This window comes from Mycteria americana, chromosome 10 (genome assembly GCF_035582795.1).
Source record: "Mycteria americana isolate JAX WOST 10 ecotype Jacksonville Zoo and Gardens chromosome 10, USCA_MyAme_1.0, whole genome shotgun sequence".
In the NCBI taxonomy this organism is placed as follows: Eukaryota; Metazoa; Chordata; class Aves; order Ciconiiformes; family Ciconiidae; genus Mycteria; species Mycteria americana.
Genome location: NC_134374.1, coordinates 19,921,909 through 19,941,196, shown reverse-complemented (window position 1 = coordinate 19,941,196; position 19,288 = coordinate 19,921,909). Strand labels below are relative to the sequence as shown.

Below are 19,288 nucleotides of genomic sequence, written 5' to 3'. Positions count from 1 at the left end.
GGAAATGTAATTAGAGCCAAGGGTGTAGTGAGACAACGAAATAACGTTTGCATCGCTTTACTTCTCTACCTCTTACAGTTAGAAATCTTGTCCCTCAGGGTCCCCTCATGGCTGTACCGCTTCTTGCTCAGTCTTTTTTCTTTTTTTTTTTTTTTTTTTTTTTTTGTCCTAAGATTAGGTAGAATATTTAAACCTTTGAAGTGAGCTTTTAACTAGTTTTTTTTCTGGTACTTGTGTCCCCTCTGTCTATGTTTACTTCTTTGATTTTGTGCTTAGGTATGTCTTGATAACCTCATTGTATTCAAGGCATATCACAAGAAATAAGTAAAGCACTTCCGCATGACTTACCTTTGCAAATGGAACACAATTCAAAATCAAGCCTGGAATTAAAAAAAAAAAAAAAAAAAAAAAAAAAAAAAAAAAAAAAGTGTATTTATTCTTCTCTTGGAGCTGATGACTATGGAGAAATTGAATCAAAAGTAGCAATAAGGGGCTTTTGTTTTTTTTTTTTCCCCCCCTCTTTGCTGTTAAAATAATAGATCCACTGAATAATAATATGCCTTTTATATTTAGGACTATTTTAAAGTAGAAATGTTTTTTAGATTTTACTGATTTAGTCCTTTCTTCCACTGAAAGTAAACACAAATTTCTATTGTCCTTGAGGACAATTGCAACCTGATACATTTTGGTTTGATATAGTTTCAGGCTCTTATCAAATGATGATGATTCAGTTGCCTGAAGCAAGATGCCAGTTTGTTCTTTTCTGTTTTGGTTCTTCATGTTAACCTGCTGTCTCATAGAATTTATATAAAAAGATCCGAAATATTTTTAATCTGTCACTTTCTGAATGCTTGTTTCTGTTGGTGCCAGAGTATTTTAAAATATCCACCAAATCTGTCATGTCTGCATTTGCAAATGGACATAAACTTCTTTTCAATCAGATTGTGCTTTGTGGAAGTTGTATGAAATATATACTTTAGCACTAGATAGGAAATGTTCTTTTTTCTTACACAGTTCTTAAATGTTTCAAATTATTTTTGCTCTGTGGGCTCCCCCTTTAATGCAGATAGTCTTAAAGGTGAATTTTGAGTCTAAAAAACCGATGTTATAATAATGCCTATAAGAATAGTCAGGTAAAATTTGAAGCAGTAACAGGCATTTATGGGCATAGTTGTTCTGAAATGCCAAGAAGCTTTTTCCTTCAGTGAAGTGATATATTTTATATCTGGTAGACAGTTTTATCAGTGGTGACTGCTTCCATCACATTTGTGTAAATGCAGCTCTTTGAATAAGGAATTAAATCTTTAAATTACATTATAAATGTACTTAGGGAAAAAAGGTTGTATTCTAGTATAAGTAAATATTTAAGCAGATGTGAGTAACTCTTCAACTGGCAGTATGGGAGATGGGTTCTTGTAAAAGACCTATGAAATAAACTGCCCTTTTGTATCAACACTGACTATTGATTGACGATTACAGTGTGGCTGGGATCTTTTACAGTAACCCTGTAATACAAGATCCAGAAAGTGAAAATCTCCCCAAAATGATAAGACATATTAAATGATCAGTAAACTAAACACTTTTTATTGGGTGAGCACCACCCTGGTCTTTCAAGATTTTATAAGATTGATGCCCTGTACCAGACAGGAAACAAAAGATCTGTTATGTTGCCTTCATAAGAAAAAACTTTCACCATAGTGGATTGAACATCTTGATTATAAATATACCTGTAAGACCTTTTCTTTCTAATATTTGTTTGCTTGTAACTTGCTTCAAAGTAAATTTCAAGCTCCATAACTCAGGAGCGCTTTTTCTGTGGCTTTTTTGAAATGTCCCTTGAATACAGCAGGTCATTGGCTACGGTAATATAAATCAATGAATATACAATACATAAATTAATTCATAATAAACATATGATTTACTATGAAATGCAATACATAGTCAAGCTAAATTCCCAGCTTTCAAACTCATAAATTGAGTTTGTAATTCAGGAGTGGTTTAAAAGAAAGGCTGTATTTATTCATTATTCTCCCTGGTTATTTGTCTGGGAATACAGTTTCTCCCTTCTGCCTAAAAAGTAACAGTCCTTTAATGTAGTCTGAAAGATAACAATTTCTAGCTAGCAGGAAGGTATGAAAAAATAAAGAATAATGAGCAAGAAGTATTTTCTCCAGTGAAATTTCCCAAGAGGTAATATCAAAAATGAAACATTGGCCTTATTATCAGGCAGTATATAGCAAGCCCTTCCTCCCCCCCACCCCAAAAAGCCACACAAAGACCCTTTTGTAAGCTCTCTAAATTCTCATCTGAGTGTATACATCCAGTTAGTGCTGGGGAGATTTATTTATTTTTTTAACCATGATATTGAACAAATCAGGAATTAGGTGTAGGCCAGGAAAGTTTACAAGTAATGTGATCAGAAGCAAAAGAATTCACATAGGAGAGGTAACTCATCAACTTTATTAACAAACTGTTATTACTGCTAGATAAGTAGCTACTCTGTTCATGATACAAAAGGGAAGGATGATGTTTCTCTTGGAAGATATCCAAAGATGTAAAAATAAATAATAATAAAAGAAATTAAACAGAATTACAGTACCCTGCATTTGGAAGCACTTAAAGGTAGGCAAGCGTAGAAATAACAGGCAGCATAGATGGGGTTGGGATTTGTTTCCAACAAGTCTAACTTGTTTCTGTGGCGCCACGGTTGCCCTTGTGGATGGGGTAAAAGCTATAGATGTCGATTTCACAGTAGTGATGCCTTTGATTAAGTAATATTTTCAGAAGTAATATAGGAAAACATAGTCTAGAGGAAACTATGAAGTTAAGTTTCCTAATCTTGGAAAGGAACAGGATTAACAACTTTTCTTGAGAATTTTCCATTTGAGAGTTTTAAACAGACTCTCCATTCAGTGCTGATGGCAGCAAGTCCAACTGAGTAATCTCATTATTCCCAGGCATTATCTTGGAAGTTTATAATATTTCAATGAGGATTTTGAATCCTCATTCCACTCTGGAAACCAGGCATAGTTTGGGAGTTTGACTATTGCAATACTTAAGATGTGAATTTAACCCAGATGTTGAAAACCTCTTGTAAACCAGTAGACTTTATTACCTGCTCTAAGTGACTACCTTTGGCAAGATTCTAAGTCTAAAAGAGACCCTTCCACAGAAGACGCTTACAGGCTACAGGTGCTTATATCTGCACCTAACATATTTCTAAAAAGCTGTCGTGAGATAGAAAGAATCTGACTTCTCTCTAAAAGCTCCACAAGGGTGTTTCATATCATCTTAGCCTCATCATTCTGTTTGTTCATATATCATATTAAGATAATTTGATAATTTGAATCCATGTTTCTCTTAATTGTGATTTCAGATTGATCACTGCATTATTGCATCTTCAATTAGCTTGCTGATGTTGTAGTAAATTATAGCTTATTCACTTCCTTAAGTTCATATTTGCTTGTTTATCATGTTTCAGAAAAGCAAGCTAATAGAATTGGATTATCCTGTCAAAATGTAATATGAAGCATGAAGTGGAAGGTGTAAGAAACCTCAAGAAAAAAATTGCAGATGAATAAGCATATCCCTTCAATGTTGGGGTTTTTTCACATTTATAATTTCTTTGGAGTGGAATGCCACAAAACCTCTAGGGAACTTTCTTCTGATAGTCTGTCAGCCCTGTCTTGAAGGAAGCATGCAAAATCTTTCAAACCCAGGCAGTTTTATTTTGTTATTTAAATACTTATATCAATATACACTGCATTGTGTGTAATTCTCACAGCCTCTGTTAAAATTTGTCGAGAATTTCTAGCTAGAAACTTTGAAACCTTTCAACACATCATAGTCAAGGGCCTGATGTTTTTTTAAAAAAAAAAAAAAATAAATTCTACTGGATTTAGGCTTTTGTAGGAACAGATTTTACAGATTTACGTTAGAGTGAATTTCTGTTAAAGAATTTAAAGGGTAGTGCTTGCATGATGATGCAAGGCTTCACATGCTGACCTATTGATTTGTCTTTTCCTTGATCCAGAAACATCATTTTTTGAACAAAACAATAATTCATCTGCTGTGGGCCTTGGTTTCTCTGCTCAGATTGTACCCAAAACAGCTAACGTTTGTTTTTCTGTTTTGGTTTGGTTTGGGGTTTTTTTTGTAATGACAATAATACAGTTTTGTTAGTGTGTAAGTATGTATTTCAGCTGTCTGTCTCTTTCAGGAATAACCTGAATTAGGCATGCATGTTTATTCTGGTATCCAAATATTGATTTAAAGGAGCTATTAAAACAGTCCCAAATCTGTCTACTTGAGGGCTATTTAGTAATTCTTCAAGGATATACTGTTAAGTAATTAAGACCTACAATATAGTTTTTCATTGACAGGCTTAAACTTCATTCAGTAAACACTGAAAACCTCTTCTACCTTATACTGCTAGACAGTTTTAAGTGTTTTCGCAACACAGCTGATAAGCCGGCAGCAAGACCCTTCTCCCTACCTGAATATATAACAGCAGCTACACTTGCCAAAAATCTTAATCTGTAATGGCATGCCAAAGACATTTCATGTCAGATGTGATGGCACTGATGCATGAACCATGGGGCAGTATCCCAAATATAATCTCTTGTACTCACTGTTTCATGCCCACCCATCAGGAAATTCAATTTTTCTGCTCTTGTTTAATACCAGCTCATTGCATCTCTTTTCCGTTATTTTCCGTTACATTGTATTTGAATATGTTATCCTCCAAGGAATACTCATGATAGATCTTTCTTTTACATGTAAACTGATTGCTCAATCTGCTGTATTTTAACTCGCTTTATTTCTGTAGATTAACTTCCAGTTAATCTGAGTTCGTTGTTCCTAATGAGTTATGACTGAAAAAGATTCCCCCCCACACACACACTGGAACTTCACAGATTTTGCAGTTGCAAGGCAAATTTAGGGAGGGCCTGAGGGATCACAGGCAGCCTTCATTATTGGTGCATGACTGCTTTGTAGCCAACTGCATCTTTAATATCCAAGGAGATTTGTGCGTTACAGTTTGTTTTCTTTCTTCTTGTTTTTAATAATTTACCTTTGAGAGTCTATTTACAACCATGTTGGTGTGTGAATATCTGTTTGTCTGTCAAAACTCAAGATATGTACAGAATGCAAGAGATACATTAATTTTTTATTTGCTTCTTAAGGAAGCCAAGCTATAAACTGGCAGTCCTGAGTACAAGAGCCTTACTTCAGTGAATCCTAATAAACGCAAGAGGAAACATCAAGCTACATGCCCCTTCAACTCGCTCCCTTAACAAGAGATAATATTCCTTGCTGAATCTATTTCTCTGCTAGGAGAGACAATAATTAGGTTTTGGTTTTATTAAAAAAAAAAACCAAACAAAAAAAACCCCCAAAAAACAAAAAACCACCCCACACTCAAACTTTCTCTAACTTTTAATTTGCAGTTAAATTAGCAAAACTGCATGCTGTTATGCACCAACCAAAAATACAGAGGGTCATGAATAGCGCATTTAAAAAAAAAGGGTTGTATACATTGAAATATTTCTGTCCGAGATTCACTTGAAAATGATTTCAGTTCTTGCATGCACTTACATGTTTTGAAAGGACAGCATCTAGATGAATACTTTCCAAAATGTTTTCTATGCTGTTGGGAAGGCTTTTATTCTTAACTGTGGATTGCTTCTTGCTTTTACAATCAGACATTTGTCTGATTTGTAACTGTTATATTAGTTTGGTTTTATCCTTATAGTTGTGTATTGTGTATATATATGTGTATTGTATAATGTGTATTGTAGTACACTAGTATGTACTTAGTCCCTGAGCTACATTGCAGTAACAAAACTGCTGATTTTTTTGTCCCCCTGTTTTAAAAGCAATGCCAGTTACAGAGCTAATTTTTTTCAGTATTCAAACTTATCTCTACCTTTTAGTAATTAGGTAATTTACCTACACAGAAAGGATATCGCTGACATTCGATACTTAAAAATAACCTGATAACCCAAAATAGCACTGCTCTCTATTAAAAGAAGTCCACTGAAACTGAGGAGTTTGGAAGAGAATAGGTATAGAGGAGTATAAAAGTATGCCAAAGAAAAGAGAGGTGAAGGCATGAGATGATGTCCAGACTTCTTTTAACTTAAGCCTTAACTTTAGATTGGTGGGGCCCAAGTAACACCATGGTAAGGCAGGTGCAGAATCATGTCACCTTTGTATTAGAAATTGTTAGGCTCATCCACAGTCTGGAAGTCTAGAAAGTGAGGAAATAGTAAATAATGAAGTAATTGAAGCCACATGAGAGAGAAAAATAACCCTTTGCAGTAAAAGTGTAGAAAAGGAAACTTAAAAGACCGGTGGTATAATTCAGGCAGGGCAAATGCTGTAGAAACCCGCTATACATCTGAGTCAAAATTGTCTTTACCTTTATTTACAGTCGTCTTCAATCAGCTTTGAAAAACTATGATCAAATTTGTTAGCAATACTAATTCAAATATAAAGTATGTTTATAAATACAGATGAATATATATTTATTTTGCTTTCAGCACATAACTTGAAAACATCTGGGAGTATGTTCTTGCAAATGATTTATTTCAGGCTTTCATCCAGCTTTGACTAAATGTACAATCTGTACAAAATGTACAATCTAAATGTAACAAATATGAAATGGTTAAGAGTCAGACTGCCTGATGGAGAGTAATAACAAACAAGTACAATCCAGGTGGTTTGGTTCTGAGATAATTTATGAAGGAAAGGGATTGCATGCACTAAATGATGGTGAGGATTCAAATAAATCAGCCTTGTTCTTTTTTTCACAATACTAATTTTGAACTGGTATGTAGATGAAAAGAAGATATGTTAAATTTCAAGGAACATGGCATAAAACTATTTGGGTGGGTAGGAGGTTCAAGAGAACTGGGGATGGCAGGAAGGAATCCACTAAATACTGATCAGAAATACTAGAGCTGTTACCAAGCGGTTACCAGAGTACTACAGCAAAGCTAAGAGCAGATAAGACGCTTTTTTTTTTTTTCCTCTAGAGTAACCCTTTTATGTTGTTATGAAAATGCTTCTGAAGCTGTATGTGTGCAGTGCTGCATTGCACTGTTAGTTCCGAAATGGCCAGTCTAGGGACCAAGGGCCCCAGGGGCGTGTTGGTGTGACGCCCTGCTGGGGTTTCTCTCTCCTGCCTTGCAGAGTGCCCAATTTGGCCACTGCAGAAACTGCCGGGTGTTAATGCTCCTTTGCTGCAACCTGTACCTGTTTTAGCAACAGGTTGTTCCAAAAAAACTCTGGTATTTCAGGTTAGCACTCTGTGGATTTTTACTTGCTTCCTTTATAGTCTCTGGAAAGAGACTGTATGTGAAGATACTCTAAAAGCATTTACATTCTGGAAGAAAATAAAATAGCAGGAAATGTGCATTTTGAAGAAATAATGGACAGGCCCATCTCACCTCTTTGTGCTTCCTGTGCTGCAGGTGTTGGAATGGTGGGTTTTGTTTTATTTTTGTTTGTATGTAGATATGCTTGTATATGAAGGGATGGGTGTAGGTAGATGAAGACAGGCACTCTCACACACAGTTATCAGTATTTTGTTATCTTACTGTTCTTCAGGAAGATTAAACCTTTATTTTGAATGGCTTTTGTTTGAATCATCCTTGGTAGCCAGCATATTTTATGAACTACAATCTGTGTTTTTGTATAACCTCCCTTCAGCTAGGACTTGTAGAGTCTGGCTCAAAGTGAATTTCCAGATACAATAACTTTAGAGCTTGTTTAGGGCAGTCTACTGTAGTCTTCCTGTTACAAAATGTGACAGAATCTATGATCTAATCATAGTATGTCAATGGCTAGTGGGCTACTAGTTCAGCCATGACATTTCTTACTTGCTTTCTCTCATAAGATTGTGGGCATTTACTTTCATTACAGCTTGTGAAGTTGCAGTAAAATGAAATCTCTGTCAAGTGTGATTGAATGTGCAGAGACAGAACTGTCCAAAACCAAAAAGGGTAAAACATTGATTTTTCTCCTTTAATTCTCTTTTCTGAAAGAAAAGGTGTTTCTCTGTGCGATCGGTTATGTGATGGTACAGCAAATGCAGTTCTTGGTCCAATTTTCAAGTTTGTCTACAAGTAACATCACTGGTGACTGTGGTATCCAGCATCTCTACAAAATAGTATCAGCTATTACAGAAGGGGCTATATGTGATATTTCACCTCAGTAAATTGTTGAAATGGCATATGCACACTGAAATATGCTGTCTCTTGCTTGAGTGAAATATTCTGTATTTGGAGGCATTTGGGAGTCTTGGATTACCAAATACTGATATAATTTATATAAATCTTGACACTTAAAGATGCTTTATATAGGATTTTCTTTTGGAAGTGACAGTCATTGTCCATAGTTTCTTCCTAGCATGTACACAGTAAGGTGAATAGTCATCTTCATTTATAAACATTTGAAATGTCATATCTGAGGAATATATTGAACTGTGTAATACAAGTCTGCCCTAAATTGGTTAAGGAAATTTTACTTGTGGAATAATAACTGATATATTGTCTTGGATGTTTACAAAGACATCCACAAAGAAATTTTCTTTGTATGTGTGAACATATATGACTTTCTAGTTTTTAAGCCATGATTAAATTGCGTAGGAAATAAACATTGACATGGAAACCATTTATCTTATGCCCTGTGCTTTGTAAGTATTGACTGTTCAGCTTTTTAAGCTGAAACATGATTAATGAGCATGTGCTGTATTAATTCTGGACTTTTTTGGACCCAGTATCTTCTTTACTGTTATTACTACTTGTCAGACATAATGTGTTGAGACTCCCAAAGTCACCTGAAGCCCAGACCTACAGTACTTGTAGGTAGAGGATGTTAGTATACTGTGGGTTGGAGAGGAAAGGGAGCAATACATTTGTAGCTGTTGTGAATATAAATAAGAAAATTATCCTTAACATTTATCATGTCTGTCTGTGACATTAGGTGAAATTCCATCGTGATGGATTTCAGTGAATTTCTTCATGATAAATGAGTCTTAGGAAAGACGAAGCTAAGGAGAAATTTAGGATCTTGGGGAATAGCTTAAGGGAATTAAAATATTTCTCTTTTTTGAGAGAGCAAGCAATGTAATAGGAGTTATGAAGGTATTTGTGCAATGAAGTAAGTGTAATGGGTGTATGTGTCCAGGTGCTGGCAGCGAGGGCTGCAGGGGCCTCCTCTGTGAGGAGAGGCCAGGGCTGCCCCGTGCCGGATGCAGCCAGCTCCAGCCGGTTCTGGATGGCTCCGCAACAGCCCCACCGCAGGGCACAGCCGAGCCCAGCAGTGAAACTGGTGGTGCCTGTGTAAAAACCTGTTGAAGAAAGGGCAAAATGTTACACGACAGTGAAGAGTGAGGGAGAAAAGTGTGAGAAACAGCCCTTCGAGCAGCAGGGACAGAGAAGAAGAAGGGGAGGAGGTGCTCCAGGTGCCAGAGCAGGGATTCCCCTGCAGCCTGGGGAGAAGACCCATACTGGAGCAGGTTTATCCTGAAGGACTGTAGCCTGCAGGGAGGACCCATGCTGGAGCAGGTGAAAAGCGTGAGGAGGAAGGAGTGGCAGTGAGGAACTGTCATGGACTGACTGCAACCCCCCATCCATGCTGCATTGCTCGGGGTGTGTGTGGGGACATAGAGGAGTTGGGAATGGAGTGAAGTTGAACCTGAGAAGAAGGGGGGGGTGGGGGGAGAGGCGTTTTCTTTTTTTTTTTTGTTTCTCACCATCCAACTCTATTTTAATTGGCAATAAGTTAAATTAATTTTCCTCTAGTGTTTTGCCCATGACAGTAATTGGTGAGCAATCTCCCTGTCTTCATCTCAACCCATGAGCTTGTCATCTTATTCTCTCCCCATCCTGTTGAGGAGGGTGAGTGCGAGAGTGGCTAGGTGGGTGTCTGGCGGCCAGCCAAGGTCAACCCACCACAGCAAGAAATCGAGATGAACCTCCTTTGGGAAAGGAGCATATCGTCTAGACTGGACGGAGGCAAGATCATGTGAAGTGGTGGTTTGTTTTGATTTGGTTTTTTAATTCAGGGATGTTCTCTTACATTTGTAGTTTTTAGTTTGGTAGTTTGTGTAACTTGTTGACTCAGAGACTTTAGATTTGGAGTTTTAATCTATAAATTCAACTGTTTCGCATTACTTTTGATGTGTTTTGTGTATTTCAGTGATTCAAACTGCTTTGGGTATTTCAACAAAAATATCTGAGGAATTGGAGCTTAAATTTTAGTAACTGAGTTCCAATTACTTGTAATTGAAGTCCATTGTAGTGGGAACTTGCCTTGATCCCCACTCATCCCTCCTAACAGCAAGATACAAGTTTAAGCTAGACTTACCGTCTTAATGGGAAAAAAAATACAAACATGTTGCTGCTGAAAAATTTGGAACTTTTTCATTCACCATAACTGCAAAGCTATTTCAATTTTCGTTCTTCTAATTATCTTAATAATACTGATGTGTACAAATAGTATGGTAAGTTATGTTCCCTCTAAGATTTCTGAAGATGCTTGAAGTATTGGGTGCCAGTCCCTGTTTTTTTTCCCCCCATTGGACATAAATACAATATCTGTGCAAACAAGGTTATTTTTGTTATTCTTTCTAGTTTTCCTCAGTATATAGACACCCATGTTCATTTTATCTAATCCAGGAGGCATTAAAAGAAAACAACAAAAGAAGAGAAATGGAGGAGAAAACGAAGAGAGCCAAATTGGCGAAAGAGAAGGCTGAACGAGAGAAACTGGAGCGACAGAAGAAGAAGCAGCAGTTGATTGATATGAACAAAGGTAAGGCATCACTTTTAGTGGAGAGATTTGTTAAAAGAAAAAGAAAGTAAGGAGTAACAAACTGAAGGCTGTTCATGATCAATATGAAAAATACTTTCTGTCTGTTTTGAAAGCTGAAAAAAAGGCTTTTTTCAGTGAAAATTCTGTTTTGTTTTAGCCTACCTGATCCTGTAATTCCATATCTGCCACTTAATATGCATAATGTTCCTTTCAAGGCGTTTTATTGTGAATTATTGGCTTGTTTTCATTTCTAGCAGTTAATTGATTTTTTTCATATGGATTTACTTCCACGAAGAAGTATCTTACTTGCTTTGTTGTTAATTTCATTCTGTAAACATCTCTATAATCAAGGTAGTGTGGCAATTAACATCTTTCTTTTTGGGCTTGGAGGCTCCATGTTATAATGGATGTTCTCCCAACAGTCCTATTAGGAGCTGGAAAATCTGTTTGAGCTTGGAGCCTAAGTACAGAGTGACATTTCAGCATGATAAAAAGCAATGTGTTGAGCTTGTCAGCTGAGAATATTGTATTTTGCATGAAGCCCCCCTAAGAGAGAGGAAAGTAAGAAAGCAGGAGGAATCAGGTGGTCCTGATATTCATGCTGTGCTGATTTCCAGAAGGTTGTAAAATACAGGCTTTATTCTTTACCTCTTTGACTCCAGAAGACAAGTAGAGGTGGTAAAACTGTACACTGGATTGTGCAAGAGATGACTTGAGGCTGCAATTTTTTGTTTGGTTTCCATGAGTTTGTGTTAATCTGCTAATCTGACTCAGCTGTAAAACACTTCTCCTTTTTATCCACTGAACAGACTAACAACCACATACTCATGGTGAAATGCTTTTTGGTTTTTGGTTATGATGAACTTTAGGGAAGATGTGATGATGTATTAACTTTGTGTAAGGATGATGTTGCAGTAAACCATGTAATTATGACAAACTCACATAGTGCTATGCTGGAGATTGATGGAATGGGGGTAAGTTTAGAAATAACACTGCCTTTCGAGGGCATATGTACAGCATCTGTAAAGTCAATCTATGCAAGGATGAAAAATACTGGAGAAATACTAGACCAGGCAAACAGACCCACTCCAACATTTAAGAGGATGACTGTGGAGGTGAACACAGAGCCATGAAAAGACAAGGTTCTGGTCAGAATTTCCATCACTGGTAGTGTGGTAGTGCAGAAATATTGTCACGTAGTACTTACGATACTGTTTGGTGTCGCATATATTTAGAATGCCAGTATTTCTGGCGTATCAGTAAATTTCCCATCACTAGTGAAAAATCTGACTTGTCCGTGGACAGCCAGCCCTCAAGGAATGTTAGCCAGCCAACCTCCCCTTCCTGTTTGGCAACCACATTTCTCTAGAACCTGCAGTTACACTCGTACTAATATATGTTACAAATATATCATCTATTTAAGCATTACTTTGTCAGACTGAGTCATATTTACAGTGATTTCAGCAGGTTGTGCTGTTTTATCTTTATTGATATATGTATACAAGTGTCACAGCGTCGTGCTTTTTTTTCTGCTCAGAAATTTCACAGTTTAAATTTGGTAAAAATGGGGAACCCATGTATACATCTGCAAAAACACACAAGTGGACAAAGTGAGAACGAGTTTTATTTACATGTGAAAAATCTTTCTTCTGTGATCACTTTATATGTACTATTCTATTTTAAGAAATCATAAATTAGATTTTCTATTGTATTTGCTTATTGTGATAAATTGTTTTTTCCAATACTTCATTCTTTGCATTCTGAGTTTTAAAAATGAATTTATATTAGTGTACTGTAATCTGAATACCATGATAGAAAACAAACTATTTATGTGGGAATCTTTAAAAAATTCTCATGTGTTTGTGTACATCACTTTGCCACAAAGCCTCAGAGTTGTTCAGTTTGATTGGTTTCTGTTGTTTTTAAAGTGACTTCCCTAGGGCTGGTTTGAGGGGTTTCTGCAGTGGTACCACAAGTCCTATTATTTTTGGCCTTGCTTGAAGTGGCAGTGACACTGCATGGAATATACTGTAGCATAAGTTTTAGTGAACAACTCTGTTGCTTTGTATAGATGAACTTTGTATATATAAACTTAAATTTCATACAATATAAAGATTATTCTAATAATTTCAGTTTATAAACAAAATAAAAAATATAAATATAGGTGATGCATAAATACATTTTCGGTATTTTGTGAAGTTAAGCTCATGGAGATGTCTAATGAGACTTTTCTAATCCATTCTTTCAGCATTTGATTAATCTTTCTTTAATATCTGTCACCTGACAAAAAAAAGTCCTTTGTAATATGGACAGGCACTTTTCTGCAAGTGGGATAAGAACCACCTAAAAATCCCATCATCAGTCTTCCCTCTACCAGTGTGCTTGAAAGCGTACTGAGAGAGGTTAGTTTGAACTACCACATAAGACAATATAAGCTAACATGCTTTATTAGCTGTTGAAAAGTATGAGGCCCACTTAGATACTGTTGTCAGTGAATTGGTCTGTGTTTAAAGGCTGTAGCTAACAGATCAAAGTTACACCCACTTCAACTGCTTCAGCTCAATCTACATTCGTTATTTTTTTTAAGCAGATGAGGAGTAGACCATGCTTAGCAGTAACATAGATGCCTCAGGATACTGATAGCATTTTGCTTTTCATTGTGAAAGACTTTTCCTATCAACAGATACAACTAAAGTTTACTTTTGCATTATATTTCATTTTTACTGAAACTGCAAATATGTGAATAACTGTACATAGCTAAATGCACTGAAACTGCCATTTAAATAACTAATGTTTCTAAACCAGTGACAGAGTTTAATACTTCTAAAATATTTTTTCCAATATTTAAATATATTGAAATATCCATTTGACATATTACAACTCTACTGCTGTGATAGGAGGCGGGGGGATAGCTCCATCCCCACTGGATTCCACGACATTGATATTCAATTAACTGTTTTTGCCAAGTAGCTATTTTTTTCTTGATACATCTACTTCTGTATGCTCATTGCTGCTTATATAAATAGTTTGCAAATTTGTCTAAGTGAATGTGACACAGAAGACTTAGAGGAAGGAGGCAGATGTCCTCTCAAGCTGTCATTTTGACAAGGTGATTTTCACCCAAAGGGTGTTTTAACCTAACTCTGTTTCCATTATTTCTCCAGCTATATCTTCAAGAATAAAATTTTAATGCATTGCTACAGCCTTTCTGGTCAGAGTAATAGGGTTCCCGCATTTTCCAGCCGTTTAGTGTGTAGTTCTATAATTTTTCTTTTTTTTTGCTGTTACCTGGTTACACAGCTACAACTGTTTTTGTGGCCACTGGAGAATCCAGATTAGAATTAATTAAATATTACAATTAATCTCTGTTTCTTGGTGTAATTTAGAGAGCAGAAAACTGCAGTGTGGCCAGAATCAAGGACTGGCCTGTATAATTCCTAGTTATAAAGTAACCTCAGAGTTGCCAATATTTTAAAGACCAGGTTACTCAGTTTGGTGTTTTGTGCAACTGAGAGGGCACGTAAATGCTATGTGTAAACTGATATAAATCCTGCTAAACATTCCAAAATGTGTAAAGATGAATGCAAAAATATAGAAAAGCTCTCAACTCCATATAAACTTTGAAGTGATTTACAGTGGACAGCATTGTACAAACTTAACTAATTCTAAATCTTAAAACACATCCACATTTAAAAATATGAGGGGTTTTGTGCAAAACTGAAAGTGGACAGATAGGTGACAAAATCAACATATACCTCCTAAAATAAGAAATTACAGTAGGAACTTATCCAACATGTACACTTCTCTTTGCCTCAAGAAAACTTCATTATATCAGTGTGTATTCTTTTATGTAGATAAGCACAGTAATACATACAGAAAGGTTAAGCGCTTCTCAGTTAAACAAAAATAAATATTAAATGAGACTAAGACCTTCTAAGCCTGTTGTTTATCTTGAAGTCAGTTCTATTGGAAGTTGTTTCTTCAGTTGCAGTCAGTGGATTTGGCATTATCAGTGATAAAATTGTTGATACAAATGAGCTATTTTGGACAGAAAAGGCTGTGCAGTGGCTTGAGTGAAAGACAACTTTTGTGACTTTCTGTAAAAGCAGTATGATGGACAAGGCATTATGCAGTACTCAACTTAGGGAACACCTCAAAATTTCTGAGAAATATTTTCAGAATTTAACACCATTTTTCTCTATCCATGACACGCTCAAACAGTTTTCAGGAAGATATTAATAGCCATATAAAAGTGTCTGTTTAAAGACTGATTAAAAATTACAATTAAAAAAATCTTATCAAAATTGTTAGAATTGGTAGAATTTGGCTGAGAGAAGTAAATTTTTATATGGTTGTGGAATTCCAGTCTTATCTGTGTTAATGTTTTTCAGAATAAATTTTAAACTGTTCTTAGCGAAAAAGTGTATTTCATATATTGTTGATTTAAAACTATACCTTAAAACAATTTATATTGAGACCTGTTGTTTAATATTAAAACCTCCATTTAAAAAATTCTTACTATTAATACGTATTTCCCATTATGTAGTGCCTGAACATCTCTCACTGATCTGTGGTGCAGTCAATCTGTGAAGCAGTCAAAGCCATAGCAAGACATTTTGGCAACTGTTGTACTCTGTTACTTCCAGACAATACTAGTGTGGGATGGTCAGCTCTACCTCCTCAGCTGTAGCTGTAGGGCTTAGGAATATTTGATCCTTTCTGGTGTTCTTTTCATCCTGCTATTATTTATGCATGTTTGTTATGTTTCCTGAATTAGAAAGGTACTTCTGTATGCCTGTTTTCCTGGTGAAGTATGGAAACATAGAAAGATCTAAGTGACTTACCCACACACCTAGAGATCCCAATTTTCACAGTCTGAATCATGAACCTTTCTTTCTTATGACAGGAGAGGAATTCTGTAGGAAAAGGGCTTAACACTCCCTTCTCTTCTTTAGCGTTCACTAGCTCTATGGAAAGAGAACATTCTTTATAGCTGTTTTTCAGCAGTGTTTCCTATTTTTTTGAGTGTTGTAGCAGACTGGGCTATGATACATTTATACGTAGTCTTTCATGACTTCCATCTGATTTAACATCTGCAAAATTCTTGCAGCATTGCTTCCACATGCATATCTGAACAAGAGAGAGGGGAAAAAAAAAATGAAGACAGCTTTCTAGGAGCTGAAAAGTGTATAACAGCAATTCTGATGCAAATGTTATTTAATCAGAAACAGTTTTGCTCTTCATTATATCTGATTACTATGGCAATTAAAATCACCTTTTAACTACCAGTATTAGGATAAAAGCTAGAATGAGCTTCCTCAGTCCCAATTAGCATTGAATTAATTGTTTTGAAGACATATTAACGTTCTCCCCTAATGCAGATGAAGATAATGGAAATGAAGTTCTGTGCTAGTGGTTGATGGATACTCCTACGTTCCCTTTTCAAGTACTCTTATATAAGAATTCACATGCTATTTATTCAAACTGGTACATACTAGTATCAGCAAGAATTCTGTTGTGTTTCCTTGAACTGTTGTTATACTTGCATTGACTGTTGCAGGATACAATTCATACGAGGTTACTTTTGCTATAGTTTTCTAATGATCCTGTGCTTTCCTGATTGTTATGTCTTCCTTCTCTGTCCTTTAGCATAAACAGAAATCCATACTAAGTTTATTACAAGATATGTATTATTTTGTAAATGTCTTGGCCTTAATTCTTTGAATTTATACATTGGCTAGTGATTGCATGGACCTGGAGTGAGAAAACTTGAGGTTTATTTACATTCCACAGATTATTAGTTTATGGTGCTGGATGCCAATGAGGCAAGTGCTACAATTCCTTTGGGAAGTCATTATCTTTCATATTGATGTCGATGGTCTGTTTGACTATGCTGCACTCTTCCTGAAATATAATATTCACAGAAAAAAATCAGATGGAGATTTACATTATGCGTAAATATGAGCATCTATAGAACCAGAATGAGGTTTGATTTTTCTTCTTCAAAGCAATTATGCATGAGTAGCTCAAAATTCTTGAAGATCTGTTTATGCAGGAGTTTGAAGCCATCTTGAGAAGTGGGGGGGGGATGTCAAAATCACTGTAAATGTTATTAATATGGGTCAAAACCAGCTCAAGAGAAATGCAAACAGATGTGAGCATGGACAGGAAGTTAGAAAGAAATTACAACTTAAAATTTAATCTCACCTTTTAAAATTTTGCAATGGAAAAATTTCTGTTTGTGTATTAATATGGCATATGATACCTTACAAGTAAACTGATTTAATGAGGTAATTTGTTGGGGGGGTGGGTGGTGGTGGTGGTGGAATATGAGACTCTCTGAAATCTGAGGTTGGGATAATTACAGGTGAAGAAAGGCAGAAGAATTAGATTCTTTTCTCTTAAAAGTAGGTTTCTTGGAGACTATTTACTGAACAGTAACAAGTGTTACCTTTGGATAGTTGTCTATGCAAATTCAACTTTCCTTTTCCTTGGAGAAAGTATTCTTATTTCAAAAAGCAGGTATTGTTTTTAATTTTGAAAATACCGGTAATATTTTTTATCTCAAAGTAGTTGCTATGTAACATTATATTCGTGCATTTTGTAGAACTTCCAGTGTTAAAAAGCATTTCTGAAATAATTAAATTAGTTGATCAACTAACTGTTTCTTTAGTATAAGGTTTGTTCAGGAATTAGAGAGTAAGGAGGAGAATTGCATGTAGAACTTTTGTGAAATTGAAGTTTATTTGATTGTAATGGTGGGACAAGTTTGGTGACTAAATTCTGTCTTAGTGGAATGATTATGTTTTTCTGTGGTTGTAGTATCTCATTTCTAATGAAACTGTTAAGATGCTGTCTTCACAAGAGTAGTTTCCCAAATTATGTAGGAAAGAATATCACACTGATGAGCCTCTTTCTACGTATGCTTACTGTTAAACACCCCTCCCCCCATCGTTTAACAGTAGTATACATAAAGTTAATTTCATCAATTAAATAATGATCATTTGCCAATATATATCATAATAGATCTTCACTAATAATTTTCCATATGAAGTACTGAATAATGAAATGTTTATAACACTTCTACAAGCGTTAGCACAGTTTTGTACCCCAGTAAAATCATTGTACTTAAAGGTAATTTAAAAGGCTGATGATAAAGTAACGTATACTTAAAAGGAAAAGTTCTGTAAGGCATTTATTTTAATAAATGGACATTTATTTTAATGATAAAAGCCTATTTCTTCTCAAATGTAGAGATCTAATTAAGTTAACTTGAACTTTATGGTGTTGATTTCAGTCGTTCTTTGTTAGTTGTATAACCAGACTTTCAACTTGAAATTGCTGGCCATTGGTGAGTTGTGCAATCTGCTGGTAGAAGATTTAAAAAATTCTAAACATACTGCATTTCATCTTCTAAATGTGCAGCAAAAACAAAGACTGCATCTGGATTTGTATCCAGAAGATACATTTTTGTTGAAAGCAGAAAGTAGAAATATGGTTGGTTTTTTAAGACGCTGCTAGATGGGCAATCAAGGTAAAAGTGTGACTTTGCAGGTCTGGAAATTTAGATTTTAAACCTAGAGAGACATCATTTGGTGTCATAGTCTCTAAGATGAGAGCCATAATGTAGTAACATTTGTCTTGAGAGTACAGAATGTTCAACTTCACCACATAAAAGATGATTTTCAGAGCCATCAAAAGCTAAAAAAAAAAAATAAAATATCTTTAGACAATGAAATACTGTAGTAATGAGGAACTATCAACTAGAAACATTGCAGAAAAGTCAAAGAACCAATAGTTGGTCTGTACCAGTATAACAAAACAGGTAACTCTGTTAATGAGGAAATTTATATTCAAGGTTGGGATCTAGATTATAAACAAGTTCTGAAACTATGTGTGGCTTCTGCCATCTTCTGTATTTTTGTAACAATATTCTCTGTAATAATTATTGTTTTGAGTGAAGTTTTCCATGGTTGCGGTAGGGCTTGGCTAGTCAGTAGATTCCAGGTAAATCCTGTGACATTATTAGGGTCAACAGTAAATTTCCTGTTGGAAACATCTTGGGCTACACATTCTGAATTCTGGTAAGTTTTGATGTCTGTGTTATATTCAGATTCCATACTTGTCCAGTCCACCTGAAATTGGTTAATCATGGAAAACAATCTAGGTTTCAGAGCCACTTTGGAATCTCCGTAGAAAGGATTCAAAAACATGGACAAGTTAAAGCTTGAAATTGGCCATGGCATTTTTCTATGTACACATTCTTAGTAGGAGAAGTCCTGAAATAGCATGCTTGACTTTCCAACCCCTATTCAAAAAGCTAATTCACAAAAATGAAGTTTAATAAAGATTCTTTGAAGGAATTTTTTAATTTTTTTTTTTCAAACTGGATGCATTGTGAGGTATCATGCTAAGAAATTAAGGTCAGCAGTTTAGTCTGAACTAATTGCTTCCCTTTTTTTTG

At 35.5% G+C, this 19,288-nt stretch overlaps 1 protein-coding gene across 1 annotated transcript in view; it reads left to right on the top strand.

Annotated features, from left to right (window-relative positions):
• DIAPH2 (diaphanous related formin 2) overlaps positions 1–19,288 on the top strand; it is a 262,312-nt gene that overhangs the window by 163,818 nt on the left and 79,206 nt on the right. Inside the window, exon 26 of the mRNA XM_075513467.1 lies at positions 10,689–10,824. Coding sequence (XP_075369582.1) covers positions 10,689–10,824 — 136 coding nt within the window. The remainder of the gene's footprint in view (positions 1–10,688; positions 10,825–19,288) is intronic.